The sequence below is a fragment of the Lepidothrix coronata genome, unplaced genomic scaffold, assembly GCF_001604755.1.
Source record: "Lepidothrix coronata isolate B3197 unplaced genomic scaffold, Lepidothrix_coronata-1.0 Scaffold3, whole genome shotgun sequence".
NCBI lineage: Eukaryota > Metazoa > Chordata > Aves > Passeriformes > Pipridae > Lepidothrix > Lepidothrix coronata.
In genome coordinates, this window is record NW_016690183.1 from 9,759,694 (window position 1) to 9,774,961 (window position 15,268).

Genomic DNA, 15,268 nt, shown 5'->3' on the forward strand with positions numbered 1-15,268 from the left:
ATCTTGGAAACATGACGTTGTTTAAACCCTTTGCTGACCTTTCTGCCTATATATAGACAATATGATATTTTCCGGGAAAAAAAAAAATTAAACACTGCACAAGGCAAAATCAGGATAGAATATAGATTCTGGTAAATTTTATTTAAAGTGGAGTTCAGGAAGCACTTGGGGAATGCTCTCAGGCATTGTCACTGATGATCATATCAGCATGGTTCTTGGGGTGGTCCTGTGCAGGGTCAGGAGTTGGACTTCAGTGATCCTGTGGGTCTCTTCTAACTCAGGATATTCTATGATTAACTTTGATTTTTGACAAAGTTCATTTTAAACTGTTGCTGTCCTGAGAAATTCTTGAAATAACTTCATACTAGTAATCTTTAAAGCAGTAATCTCTAGTGATGTGTGTAGGGTCTGTGGTTCACTTCAGTAGTTTTAAGTACATAGCTTTTTAGCAGTGTTGATCCTTTATGAGTCATGAAGTAAGCATGAAGCAAGTTCAAGAATCTTCAGCTTCATCTGTAGATATCACCTTAAATTTGGAAATCAGATGCACTCTGATTGTGTGCTTGACACATCCCCCTAGTGGTCATCACTCTTGAGGTTTTTTTCTGTTTAGGCCTTGAAGAATTTATCAAAAAAAAATATGAAAGCTCTTTCTCCATCTGTTTACAAAACTCAACCTGCTCATGACACTCTTCCTTGTTTCTTCATCTTTCTCTTTTGTTCCTTTTCTTATTTCACACATTTGTTCTTCATATTCATAGCAGTACCTTTGGCTGTTTCCCTTGGGAACCTTCTTGCCTGTTCTTCAGTATCACTCACACCACTGTGTAGCTGTTCATCATTGCCTTGTTAGCCCTCTGTCACACGTAGGTAGGATTGATTCCACCTAACTTCATTTACCCATACTGTATCTAAACAGATAATCAGCTGAGCAAATGCTTCTCAGTTTCTCTGCAGTCAGTGCAGAGAAATAGTCATACCAGTTTGACTCATTTCACCTGTTTTAGATTTTTACTGCAGAATGAGTTGTGCTCTGGTCTCTGTTAACTATATTAACAAGACTGCTCTTGTTAATATTGCTGCTTTTTGTACTTTTGGGTTTTGGGGGGGTTTTTTTGAGTCCTTGTAATCAGTAGATGCTTTTCTGAATGTTCTTCAAATCCACTTGTGCTTCCTGTCTGTGAGGTTCTCAATAATCTCAGTTCTTTATCTCAAGCACAGCATTAGATTGGTGGTCCACATAGTCTATGCCTGTCTTCAGGAGCAATAGGAAGTGCTTTTTAGGATCCTGATAAAACCCAACCTGTATTCTACCATTTCTTGCCAGCATCCAGAACTCTTGTTGCCAGATAGGAATGTTACATGACTAACTCCATGCCTGGTTGAACTTGCTGATTCTTTTTCCAGCAACCTCCTGTGGCAGCAAGTTCCAGAAGTCCACTACCTTATGTGTAAAGATGGCCTTTATCTGTCTTAAACACTCATCAAATGCCCAATAGTTACAAAATGTGGCTTTTAGTGATAATTATCTTTCCAGTCATACTCTCTTCAAACTTCTAATCTCCAGATTGAAGATGTCTAGACTTTTTAGTCTGTTGTATAGTAGCTGTCCTGTGTGCCTGGTGTTTTACTTGTCCCTCACTGTCCCTACTCTGACTCCACTCAGTCTTTATTGAGATGCAAAGATCAGTAATTGCACATAGGACTCGGTCTGTGAGTGCCATAAACTGATTCGAATTAAGCATAAGTTTTTGAAAATGGTTGCAGTGGTTGAGTAAATGATTTTGTTGTCTTTTGTACTGTGTAATGTGATACACTGTGTACTCTGGTTGCTGTAAATGAAAACTTGCACTGATGTAAGTCAGTCCTGAACATAGGACCTGAATTACTCTAGTTACTGTTTTACCTTTAAAATATTTCTAACACTTTGTAGACTTCCCCCTTAAAAATTTGCTTAGGCCAGTGAGTAGCTCCATTTTGGAGGAGGTAGAAAGTCAACATGTTGCAAAATCCAGTCTCTCTTTATTGCAGGATCCAAAAATGTATGTACAGACTGTGTTGGATGTCCATAAGAAATACAATGCTTTAGTCATGTCTGCATTCAACAATGATGCTGGCTTTGTGGCTGCACTAGACAAAGTAAGTGTATGGAGTGGCATATGGTGAACTTCTTTTTTTATTTCCATTCAGTGTTTTGTCTCCCAAAATTTCACTGTCTTTTGTGATTTATAGGCTTGTGGTCGATTTATAAATAATAATGCAGTGACAAAAATGGCTCAATCATCCAGTAAATCCCCAGAGCTACTGGCACGATACTGTGACTCTTTACTAAAGAAAAGGTACGTCTTCAAAGACAAATTATTGTTTCACGTTGGCTTTTGTTTTAAAATGTTTTAGTGTTTGAATTTTTATACTGTATCTTCAGAAACAGAACTTAATGATCCTACTGAAATTAAGTATACCAAGTTCTGGATACAAAACTTTCAATAGGATCATTCCTAAAGATTATGTTGACTTTTCTTTTTTAAGGAGGAGGGGAAATAAGAAAACCTTTCTTTCCTTATAGGAATATAACTTCTGGGTTTTTAATAAAACAGCAGGAGGTTTTAGGTGGGTTTTTTTATCAAAAAAATTTGAGTTGGGTTGTATGTTATAATGAAGAGAGACACATTTCCTTTTCCATTAAAACTCTTGCTTTCCTCCTGTTGTTTTCTCTATACCTTCTTCCATCAGGGCAGAAATCGAGGAGGACAAAACTGCTTTCTAATTTCTGATGGTTCATATTTTAATTCAAAGTATTTGGCTTCAGGTGGTTCAGCAGGTCATATACTGTTGGTATCAGTTCAATTCATACTGGATTGGTGTCAGTTTTGTCACTGGCAACATTTCTGATTGTTTTGGGGGAGGAAAAAACCACCACCAAACAACCCAAAAATGGAAGAACTTGTTCACTTTTCCCTTCCCCATCCCCTCCTTCCTTGAGCAAAGGTTTTATTTTCTCCTTTATAAATACTAGCTTTCTGCAGGATAGATTTGGGATATGCCTGATGGACAATCATGCCATGGAGGAAAAGTGTGGTGCCACCTGAGCTTTCACTCAGTCAAGTCCCAGCTCTATGAGCTGTTTTCTTCTCACTGTACTATCTAAGATAAGAAATAAAGATAGCATTTAGCAACAGGAAGAGACAGATCTATGTTTAAGCCCATAAATCCTGAGAAGTATCAGGTATCAAGAAGTCCTGAGCAAGTCATAGTCCAGGACTTCACCCTGGACTTCAGTTGCATACTTCAGAATTGCTCACAGGTGGAGTAGTGAAGTGTTAATTTCATTACATTGTTTCCTCTTTAAAGAGTCTCTGATCCCAGAACTACTCAAGTCTATATTTCTTTATTTATGAAGTTTCCACATACATCCATGTGTTGGCTTAATTCTACTGTTTTGAAATTCATTAAAAATGCATTTCTTTAATTGCAGCTCAAAGAATCCAGAAGAAGCAGAGTTGGAAGATACACTCAATCAAGTGGTAAGATGTCTATAAATACAGTTCTCTTCTGTGTTAGCTTTGACAAGTTAGGAGTATTCGATTGTCACACAAGGCAGATAAGGAAAAAAAATATTTTTACATATTTGATTTCATTACTTAGTATTTCAGCTTTTCAGTAATAATCCCTGTGTGGCTTTTTAAAAATTATTTTCTTTTGTGTATTAAAAAAAAGCCCTTTACGGCAGTGACTATATTAAATCTGTGCTTTTACTTCATCTTTGTATACATACATATATAATTTCTACAGTATCTTTTTATATCATTAAATATGCATATATTAAAAGGCTGCACATGTGGAATATAAAGTTTGTGTGTTCAAATCGTATCCACATTTAAAACAAACACACACACCACCACTCTGTTCCCCTCCCTCCCCCCCTCAAAAAAAAAAAAAAAAGCCAAACAAAACCCCTGATCTTAAAAATTTATGTGCAAATGAAGTAGCTACTGCTACAGATTTTTCAAGACAAATGTTTAAATATTTTTTTCCTTACAAGCTATCTTGGCTTTTCCAGATGGTTGTCTTCAAGTACATTGAGGATAAAGATGTGTTTCAAAAATTCTATGCTAAAATGCTGGCAAAAAGACTCGTACATCAGAATAGTGCTAGTGATGATGCTGAGGCAAGCATGATCTCTAAATTAAAAGTGAGTATTCCGTGACTGTCTCATGATCTACTTCCTTGCACGTCTTCCAACTGTTTTGGAAAGTATTAATGTATGTCCTTTCATTTCTTTATTTTATGTACAATAGAAAAATGCACAACCTAGGTCTTTTTTTCTGTCTTTTTTTCCTTTTTTTTTTTTTTTTTAATCAAAGGAGCTGGTAATGCATGTCTGTCCAGTGGAGTTAAACTTCATTATTCTTATCCAAATAAATGACATGGATATATTTGTTCAAGGGAATGACTACTGAAAAGTAGCTTAATTTCATTAACTCTTATTCATACAGAGTCAAGCAAAATATGATCTAATACCCTTTGAGTATTCTGTTTCACTGTGTGTTTTGCTTCATTGTCAAACTTAATTTTCTTCAGTTTTCAGTGACAGTTAAAGAACTCATCTAGTTGGGATCAGTACTTTGAGTGAGGGAAATAGGGAACTTTGTGCTTTTTTTAAGGAAATAAGTTCTGGTACTTTGTTCTTCTCATTATCCAATGTCAAAAATGTGTCTTGCTGATGTATCTGTGCTTTTAAAATACAGCAAGCTTGTGGTTTTGAGTATACCTCCAAGCTGCAGCGGATGTTCCAAGATATTGGTGTAAGCAAGGATTTGAATGAACAGTTTAAAAAGCACCTGACCAACTCAGAACCATTAGATTGTAAGTAATACATTTACTTAAGTTACTGTTGCATAGTTTAGCTTCCTCTTATTTCTGTAGAGCTAACTGTGTGAGAGAAGTATTTGACTTAGACATTGTTCTGCCTGTGTGAGAGAAGTATTTGACTTAGACATTGTTCTGCCAGAAGTTAGTTAATGTTCTTCTGTCTAAGATAACTGGGATTTTTAAGTTAGTCCTATAGGTCTGTTCTTTGTATTGTGATAGCACTTTATATCTTTAGTGGGTAGCCTCCTCCTGATTTTGCAGCTCATGTTTAGGTATATAACTAAATGAAGTTGAATCCTGTCTTTTCTTTTTTTCTTTTTCTTTTCCTTTTTTTAATTTTTGACTGGAGAGATGTTTCTCTTTAAACAGTTTTGATTTTGGACACAAAATGGCTTAAGTTCACGCTTGTGTGAAAGGATTGAGGAAAAAAGTATAGGGTGTTCCATGTTGCTAGATGGCATTACCGCTTTTTTTATACATATTTTTTTAATTGAAGCACGTTGAACCAAATTCTACCAGGAATTGATAATTAATTCTTGGATTACAACTAGAGTTGTGTATTGTCAGGCTTTATTTTACTTAGTTTCTAGTCTTAGTCGACTTGCCCAAAATGCCTTACATGTATAAATGTGAAAGGTCTATTCTTGCAGTTGCGTCTTGTGGAGTGATGACGAATGCTCACAATTTTCACACTTGCATGTTAAAAAAGAAGTCCATTGTGGGGATAGGAACAGGATAACTTCTCCAAATTAGAGAAAATTGAGTGCCTGTCACATCTAAGGCTCTCCAGCTGCAGCGACATCTTTCATGAGTGTCTTTGCTTTATGATCTGAAAAAAAAAAATATTGCTTAATGATTCTCTACCATGTTAGTTTGACCAGAAGGCATTTGTGTTAGAACTGGGGCTGTGTTTGAAGAGGGGCTAGGAGCAAGGGGAATAATGCAGCTCAGCCTCTTCACTTCTTTTTCAGTGGATTTCAGCATCCAGGTGCTGAGTTCTGGATCGTGGCCATTTCAGCAGTCCTGCACATTTGCTCTGCCCTCTGAGGTGAGGCACCTACACTTGGTTCATCTGAACATTGAAATGATCATGTGAGAAATTTGTTTTACAAGGCTGGTGTCTCCTTCTGTTTTGTTGTGTATGAGAGGGGACTGGGAAGTGTCTCTGGTATTTGCCTATTTGGCCTGAGGATATTTGGAACAAGATAATTGAGTAAAGTAGTAGGAAGGAACTGTGTGAAACACATGTTTTTTCTAGTTGTGCTTAATGTATCATGAAAGAAAGAATGAAACTTAAAATGCTGGTTTACATTTGTGTTGTTAATGGTACTTTAAAGGGGAAACTCGTAACAGAGGGAAATTTCATCCAGTCTGCAGAATTTGAATACTTTGGATTTCTGTTTGTGTTATTCAGACAACACGGTGGTTGAGGATGATCAGATTTGATGATGTTCATCTGTTGCTTCATGTTGTAGCATGTTTTAGTAATGGTAAACGATGGTGAATAATATTATTTATTTATTTATTATTGTTTTTATACAGTTAGAACGGAGCTATCAGAGATTTACTGCATTTTATGCCAGTCGTCATAGTGGAAGAAAATTAACATGGTTGTATCAGCTGTCCAAAGGGGAGTTGGTTACCAACTGTTTCAAAAACAGATACACATTACAGGTGAGGACAGTGTCATGCCAGTAAAACAATTGGTAATGATTGCATTCAGAGGACTGGATAAAGCTGCTAGAACCTTTATTGTGTGTTTGTTTTATTTACTGCACTGATACTTACGATCTGTGCTTAAAAGAAAATTGACTTCTGAAAGGGAATACATTGCCTGTGGTCTAAACAGGTGTTGAATTGCATTGTGTGAGACAATTGCAAGCTCTTTGTGTAGGATCTGATGCTGGTTATACTTTTGTGTCTGCTTTCTCTCGAAAAGTTGACAGAGGAGGGGAGTTCGCAACAGTGAGAAGAAACAAGAGAATCTCAGACTTTGACCGTGTTATCAACATATGTTAACCTTGTGGTGATAGCCACTGATAGCTGCCTTGTTTATAAATTTGGTTTCATTATTCTGCTGGAGTTGTGAGAATTAATTCAGTAGTCTGTGTAGGTTTTAATGAAGATTAAATGGTTAAGAGTCAGAGAGTGACAGAGGAAAATAATTTAAAACTATGTTAGCAAGTACCAGGATAGTGCTTTGACACCATAAGATTTGATGAAGTGTCTGCAGCTAGCTAAATGATCAGAATCTTGGGATTTATGCTTAGATAATGCTGGAAGGTGGAGTTCTGGTTGGGTAAGCAACATCAGATTTTTCTGTATTATGTAATGATTAGCACTAGTTGGATATTCTCTGTTGTCCAAATATTCCAATATGTGTGTTTAACTGGTAAATTTCAGGCTGTTCAAATTCAGAAAATGTGTTTTTTTCGTTCTCATTTTCTGATTTCCCCCCTCTCCCCTTCATTTTCTGTTTTTGGATCTGTTAGGCATCCACATTCCAGATGGCGATTTTACTGCAGTACAACACAGAAGATGCCTATACCGTGCAGCAGCTGACAGACAGTACTCAAATAAAAATGGTAGTGACTTTGCACATTTTACCACACTCTTGTGAACAAGTCTTTTGGTCTTCAGGGCTCTTTCTGCTATCGTAAGAAACTAGGATTGCATGTGCTTGAAGCCAGAGTCGGTTTCTGTCCTGAAGGTGACAGATGTGCTCTATTCTTGGTCAACTTACTTTCCTTGTTTACTTTCCTGTAATCATAACTGCCTGATTCTGATGAATCTTAGTGAGTGTATACTCCTGTTCATGACTGGAGTGAATTGTCTAGCTCCCTGCTGAGCTCTGGTAGGAAGTTTTCAGGGTTTCACTACATACATTTTAATGTTAAAAGACAACACTGTAGCAAAAAAAGCATTATCCCTAAATGATTGATCTGTGTATCTGTCATTCTTTTACATCTCAAGGCTTTTATACATGAACATAGCAAAATCTGAAGTTTCATTGGCTAACTCTCCTGTGGAACAGGTTCCCTCCTTTTCTTTCCAAGTAGACTTTAAAGCCCACAGTTTATTTAGCATCTGTGGCCTTTATAGTACATTTGAATCAAGTCTGCTTCAACTTCTGGAAAGTTAGGCAATTCCTAGTCAGTGAGATCTTTACTTCGAGAAATTCATATCTAGAAAGTTACTGCTAATGATGGTTTACAGCAAACCCAGAAGTCTTAGGGGGTTGCCCTTTATTATAGATACTTTTTTTTGTGGAGAGAGAGATTTCTGTAAAATAAATATTTAGCCCAAACTGTGGCTGGATCAGAATAAAACTCTTTATACAGCTGAAAACTAAGTGCTTGGATCCCGGAAGATTTCCACTGTGGTAAAATAGCAGTTTTGCAAGCCTGCTCAGAATGTTGACCCTAGTAGCCATCTGGGTGACCGACCAGCAACATCAACAGAACAGATCCCTAGTGTAACAAAGTAAAAAGATGTTAATCAGAAAGCAGAGCGTGCTTTCTTTCTGAAGTTTAAGTTTGCCGTGGTATATATATTTGCATGGTTTGGGAAAAATTATTTCTTAGGCTTATGAATCAGCTTGCAAAATAATTCCTAAACCAGCAACTAGAAAGGTCTACTGTTTGGAATTAGTCTTTCTTAAGAATTTTATGTTACTTGACCGACCACAAGGGGAATAATGTCATAACACCCAAAAAGGGCCTTACTGTATTTTATTTCTGTGAACTATGTTTTTTCTGCCTTTTTTTCCCCCCCTCATTTTACAGTGTTCTGCACTTGCTAGTTCTTAGTCTAAATATGTGCATTCTTGTTCAAGTTTTTAAGTTAGAGAAAGTGCAATCTGTACTGATAATATTTCCTGTAATTTTGTAGGATATCTTGGCACAAGTTCTACAGATACTTTTGAAATCAAAATTGCTTGTAAGTACTCTTGCTTTTTTATGACCTGCTTAACACACAGCAAAATGTGTTAATGGCTATTTATTTATTTGTTTGTTTATTTATTTCCTACAGGTTTTGGAAGATGAAAATGCAAATGTTGATGAAGTGGAGTTAAAACCAGATACTTTAATAAAACTCTATCTTGGTTACAAAAAGTAAGGAAAAATTTGAGCGGCATGCATCGCTTATGTATAATGGGTAGCATCCTCTTCTGCTTTCAGAATCTGGGTAAAACCTAATATACCTGAGATGAAAGCTTCAGGGTTCAATTGCCAATTGAAATACAGATGCGATGTGTACCAGCACTAAGGGAGAGGGCTGGCAAGTGGGGGGGATGGGTAAGATTTCAGCTTCATGGCTTAAAAGTCTGTCAAGGCCTGGATGTATTTTCATATGCCCTTTTTGTTCCTTGATTCTTGTCTAATTCTTGAATTATTTATTTCTGGTAAGACACGGTGCTGCTGTTTTACTGAGGTGCATGACTCACTCGTACTCAGCAAAATATGTGGTATTTTATAAGGTTACAGTTGTGCACAGTGACCAGCAAAGGTCAGAGTCATAAATGCTCATCCACTAGAGCTAACATGAGAAGATCAGGCTCATTTCAGAACCACAGAGTGTACAGTGATTTGAAGACTTAATAAACATGATTTTCAGGAGGTTTTATTGCCTATTTTAAACAGTCCTGCATTTGAAGCTGTTTACAGTACTTGTGGTGACTTTTTATCATGCTTACCAGAGCATAGATGTAAACACACATAAATTCAGTGAGTTTGGTACTTCCTGAAGATAAGATATCGAGTGAAAGAACCATTTTGAAACCTTTCCTTGTACCTCACTGTTTACCTGTTTTCTCTTCCCCTTTACCCATAATTAAAAGTGTGAGCATTCGTGGTCAGTTACCTTAATGCAGTGATGGGAACAGCTCAGTGTTGCTGCACTCTGCAGCTGAGTGGTTCCCAATATATGATGCACAACACTGCATTAAATCAAGAACAGATTCCCCCTCCAGTGCAGCCAACAGGCTGAGCAGAGCCCTGTGCACGTTGGTGCTCTGATGCTGAGGTTTGTTCCCCACTTGTGACACAGCACCTTGTCTTGAGAGTAGTGGGCTCACTTCAGCACAACCATCAGCACCAGGGAGCGTGTGGAAGAAAGGCAGAATTCAGTTTTACAAAACAGATGGATTTCTTCACATTGTGGTCAGAATCCAGTCTGTAAATCAGAAAGGTCATTCTGTTTTGACTTAACTTTTCTTTGTCCTGTTCACTGACTCAAAGCTTCTTACTAAACATAGAAATGTTTCAAATACAGTGTAATTGTACAGTGCTAGCTAGACCTAGCAGGTCACTAGCTGGATTCAGTAAGACATGAAATACAAGAATACCAATCAAAAAGCTATTTTGGTTTTTTGATTGGTTGGGGGTTTTTTTCAATATTTTTTTTACCTTAAATAAGAGTGTCTAAAATTTTCAGAAGAGCCACAGTCCTCTTTTGTTGTAAAGTAATTGTGGTGGTGTGGCCTTTATTTTGGAGTTGGATTTTGTTAGGGGGGTTTTTTCTTTGTTTCTTTGATCGGTTTCTAAACAGGCTAATTTTTTATTAACTTCTGCTTTTCTTTACAGCAAAAAATTAAGGGTAAACATCAATGTGCCAATGAAGACTGAACAGAAGCAGGAACAAGAAACTACACACAAAAATATAGAGGAAGATAGGAAACTACTGATTCAGGTGAGTTGTATTGCAGAATGCTGCCATGATCTCAGAATTACAGCTTTGTAATCCTTTAATGAAGCTTACTGTGGGGTTTTCTTAATTTTTATTAGAAGACAACGTGCCATTGCAGTGCACTGTGTTAGAGTTAAAAATGTGTTTAAAATGCTCTTAAAGGTGATTGGAGTCTGTAATAGAAAGTGGAGGAGGGCATTTCTACAGATAGAATGTGTTCTTCACATTTGTTCTAATCTGATGTTGATAGTGTTTGGGTTTCATGGATGCACACCCTCACCAGACCTTGTTCTGGGTGAAAACTAATAATACCCAAGTAGTATGAAATCAACAGTGTTTTTATATCATTTCATTCGGAATCCACTCGAGAAGCAAAGAGGCAGGGGAAGGAAATACACATGTGCTACTAAGAGGGCATTACAGTAAAGTTAAATATATAAAGAAGGCTTTTTGTTACACAAAGTAGTTTCATGTTGCTCTTGGTACCAGCTGCTGCTATTGATAAGACCGACAGTAATTATAGGTCTTAAAAGTCTTGTGTCTAAGCCACTTCTAGTGCCTGTGTGCTGTGTAGAACCTGAGTTCTTACAGTCTGCCTGGGTAGCTGACATTTGTGGGCAAACTTCTCCCTGTCTGGTGCTCAGGTTTGTTGTGGTGGTGCTTCTGCACAAGTAAATGTGATCTGCTGGGGAAGTTAAATGTTAAATGGCATTATCCAGGACAAGTACTTTGCTCCTAAGCACACCTTTCCCACTTTGCTGTGCAGGCTGCTATTGTGAGAATCATGAAAATGAGGAAGGTTCTAAAACACCAGCAACTGCTTGGAGAAGTGCTAACACAGCTGTCCTCAAGGTTCAAGCCACGAGTTCCTGTAATTAAGGTATGGGAGAACCACATCTCTGTACCTGTGTTCCAGGAGGTGAGGAGTGTATATATATATAGACAAAACACATGCTTCTGAATTAAAAAGGAAAGCTAAGGAGATGGGATGGGTAAGGACAGATTTTTTTGAGTTTTAAGTAAGTAGGAAATGTTTTAACCAGAAATACTGCATTGCTCTTAGGGTAATATGCATGTTTCACATTGTTGGCAGAAGTAAAATAGTAGCTTGATTACATCTTTTCACATCAGTGCCAGCTTACCGTAGCCTTTGCTCCAGGCTTACTGTTTGTTCCTGCTCTCCTAGTTGTGGGAGTGCAGCCAGCCTTTGGGTTGGCTTGATGAAACAGCTTCCTGATCTCTTTCAGGATAAAAATGTTGGGATAGGAGGCACTGTATTTAATTATTTACTAATAATTGTATCGATTATATTAATTACTAATTAATGTGTGTTAATTTCTTCACCAGTTTGTTAAAGTGGGCTCACCAGTGGTTTTTACATACACAGCCAAGGGGATGGGTGGGGCAAAGAAGAGGCAGTGGAGACCAGTTGCATAAACTGGCACCAGTACTGAGGTGCTTCCGGTCAGGCAGTGCCACAGGCAGCTCTTACTGCAGCTGCTGTGTCTAGTGCCCTTACAGTGAGCACTCTGCACCTTGGTTTAATTCTCTATTTGCTGTCTTACTGTGAAGTTGCTCAGCATACTGATGATGGGTTGGTTGATCTACCAGCCACTCCCCTGGAATAGCATCAAGTAGGTATAATTCAGTTAAATGGATTAGCAAAGTCCTCTACTTGGATGTGGTCAGAAACAGGAGAGCAAATTGCCATGGTTTGTGCCCTTTGCCTACTCCCATCCTCGGCCTGGCAGGGAACTCCCACGGGGGCCAAAATCCTTCAAAGTTTGTAGCAACCACAGAGAGGGCTTTTCTGCCAGTGTCCCACCACTGACCTCTGTTCTTCCCGCAGAAATGCATCGACATTCTCATTGAGAAGGAGTACTTGGAACGTGTAGATGGTGAGAAGGACACCTACAGTTACTTGGCTTAACATTTTTATTAGCAATTACTTGACTGTGTGACACTCGGCAAATAGGTATGTGATGGAAAGGATGAAAGCGACGGAACTTCATAGCAGCCACCCTGCTGCCATTTGGACCTCCCTTTTTAATAACTGAGACCAGGACTCCCATCAGCCAGTCTCAGATTTACATCAGAACTGCTCAGGATTGATACATTTCAAGTATGTAAATATGGACACCAATGCCATTTAACCTAACTTAAGAACAGAAAGGAATCAAACCCTTCTCCTTTAAGGGTTGCATGCTACTGCATTTAAATCAATACATTGGCTATATGATAAACAGCTGCCATCACAGGCAGTACTTATACATGTTGGCAGCACTTGGAGAGCGAGTCTGAATGGACCCATGTGTAATCTGCTATGAAAAACCATTTGTATAGTGTGTTTCATTTTTTAATGTGTGATAAATAATAAAAAAAAATTAAAAGATTTCTGTACAAGTTGCATTTGGTTTTATTGTTTTAAGTTTCATGACTTATCTTTCTAAATGTAAATAAAAGGTATAATGGTTATGAAAGCTATTAGAAATTCGTTTTGCTTTTCCTCCCTGTTTTCTGGTGATTTAAGCCCATTTTGTTCTCTGAAGAAATTGTCATCTATCATCATCTATGCATGTTATTTCTTTTTTAAGAGGAAAGGTCTGCACTTTGAAAATAAAAGGAAGTTGTGATGATTTCACAAGATCTGCAGAATAGAAAATACTTAGGATAGACATGGCAATCCTTGGTCATCTGAAATTGGAGCTGTTTTTAATATTGCTCAGTGTGCTATAAAATGCATCACACTTGCTTAAATGCTGCCTGGGATAAATGAGGTTTAGGCTGCCCATTTCTTTGGCTAGAACAGAAAATTGAATGTGTTCCTAAAGATTAATTCCATTAAATGCAGCCTGTGATGGGAATTAAAATACTTTTGAGTGTTACTACACATACATTGATTGACCAGGCTTCATTCCATTCTTCTCACAACATTTTGTGAAATGAATATTGGCTTTCCACGTGCTACAAGCAAGATGCTGCCATCCTCACAAGCTCATTTTTGGTAATTTATATTTTCTAATCATAATGGTGAAAAGAACTTCTGCAGCCAAACCCTTTTTTCCCTTTAGAATTTGTGATTTGTTCAGTGTTTCTTCTCACAGGAAGATAAAGGAGCCAGGTTTGGTGTTGCTTATGTTTTTCTCTTGAGGGAAACTAATGGTTACAGCTGAACTCTGACCTAAAAAAAATGTATGGGTTTAAAAAAAATTATGGAGCAGTATTAGATGTGATCCAAAGTGATTTGGAAAAGCAGGGGGGAGGTTCATCTGCACCTGAGATTTTGCAGGCTTGCTATTCATGTTCTGAATTAATGTTAATTGTACTAAAGACTGCCAGCATGGGGACTAGAAGCATCTTGCTGTTCAGTTTTAAAATTGCTTTTGGAAATTTAGCAGAGTGAAGCTTGTGATGCTTTCAGGGATGGCTTTTTTTTTTTTAGTGGTCGTAATAGTAGTAGTATATGCTGTGTTGTTTTTGTAAACAGTTCTTGCAGAAAGTTCAGAGCTAGTAGATTTTTGTAGCAGGATTTAAGAGTGGTATGATGACAGAAAAACAAACAGCCTGAATGTTGTTCTCAGTTGGAAGGCCAGAAATTACCTCCTCCAAGTTGCCTCTCAAAGCCAAGCCTTAACCCAGGGCTGGTTAAAGCAGTACTCTGTATACTGTCAGCGTGAGACCAAGAGCCATGTTCTACCCAAGCATAGAGAAAATAAGTTTTTAATGTTTGGACTTCTTTTTTTCTCTTACGAATTCTCAGTTCCTAGGCCAGCACAGAGCAGGAGAGCCTGCTGTACATGAGAGTGTGGCAGTATGTGCTGAACATGACCCCTAGGTGCAAGAAGGTACACAGTCATCGTGGACAGGATTTCTTAAAATCAGTTTTGCAATGTGTCCCTGTGCCTGCCCTCCTGCTCCAGCTGTTTTGACTAGAGCACTGTGTTCCATCCAGCAATAGGCTGCAGAGTTCACACTCCACGGGCAAAGAAGAAGTAAACGTGTGGCAGCCCTGTATGAGACCCAAACAGACGAACTGCAATCTAAATAATTTTGGATGAAGCTATATATAAAAAAAATGAAGAGATGCAGAAGAGAAATGTATATGTAATTACTGTTGTATTCATTGTTCAGTTGGTGCTTCAGAGATGCCACTGCTGAGGGCATCTTGTACCACAGCTTTGTCTTGAAAGTAGCATTTGTCACAGAACTCACAGCTGTTCTGGTTTTTGTTTGGGGGGGGCACGACCCTTTTTCCCTTGCATTAAATGCCTCTACTGCTAATGGAGAGACCTCTTGTCTGATGCAACTCGGCAAAAGTGGAGAAAGACTAAAAAAATGCAGTGCAACTCTTCCTGTGACAAAAGGTTAGATGTAGGAGCTGAGGATGTAGGATGTTGGGATGTAAAGGTTAATTGTAGGAGTTTCTCAGCTGCAGCCATTACTGTATAGAGAACATGAATGTAGCTGCCATGCCAAGGGAGCACAAAAACTGCAAGACCAAGACTGACTGAGGTGCTGCAGCACCACCCTTAACCTGACTGATGTCTCCTACACTGTTTGAATCTTCACATGAATCTTAAATGTGACCTAAAGTAACAGTATCAAGAGGGGACAAGGGTGGAGCTGCCTTTGCTCAGAAGTTACAAGTTAAATTCACATTGCTTCCTCAACTGCCTAACACAAAATTCCAACTCAGTTCCAGTAAAAA

At 38.1% G+C, this 15,268-nt stretch overlaps 1 protein-coding gene across 1 annotated transcript in view; it reads left to right on the plus strand.

Annotated features, from left to right (window-relative positions):
• CUL1 (cullin 1) overlaps nucleotides 1-13,040 on the plus strand; it is a 52,768-nt gene extending 39,728 nt beyond the window's left edge. Inside the window, exons 10-22 of the mRNA XM_017822543.1 lie at nucleotides 2,032-2,139; nucleotides 2,233-2,339; nucleotides 3,476-3,524; nucleotides 4,061-4,192; nucleotides 4,749-4,866; nucleotides 5,844-5,920; nucleotides 6,415-6,546; nucleotides 7,365-7,457; nucleotides 8,764-8,811; nucleotides 8,905-8,987; nucleotides 10,458-10,563; nucleotides 11,327-11,440; nucleotides 12,410-13,040. Of these exons, the coding sequence (XP_017678032.1) occupies nucleotides 2,032-2,139; nucleotides 2,233-2,339; nucleotides 3,476-3,524; nucleotides 4,061-4,192; nucleotides 4,749-4,866; nucleotides 5,844-5,920; nucleotides 6,415-6,546; nucleotides 7,365-7,457; nucleotides 8,764-8,811; nucleotides 8,905-8,987; nucleotides 10,458-10,563; nucleotides 11,327-11,440; nucleotides 12,410-12,490 (1,248 nt within the window). The 3' untranslated portion in view covers nucleotides 12,491-13,040. The remainder of the gene's footprint in view (nucleotides 1-2,031; nucleotides 2,140-2,232; nucleotides 2,340-3,475; nucleotides 3,525-4,060; nucleotides 4,193-4,748; nucleotides 4,867-5,843; nucleotides 5,921-6,414; nucleotides 6,547-7,364; nucleotides 7,458-8,763; nucleotides 8,812-8,904; nucleotides 8,988-10,457; nucleotides 10,564-11,326; nucleotides 11,441-12,409) is intronic.
• Nucleotides 13,041-15,268: the final 2,228 nt, after the last annotated feature.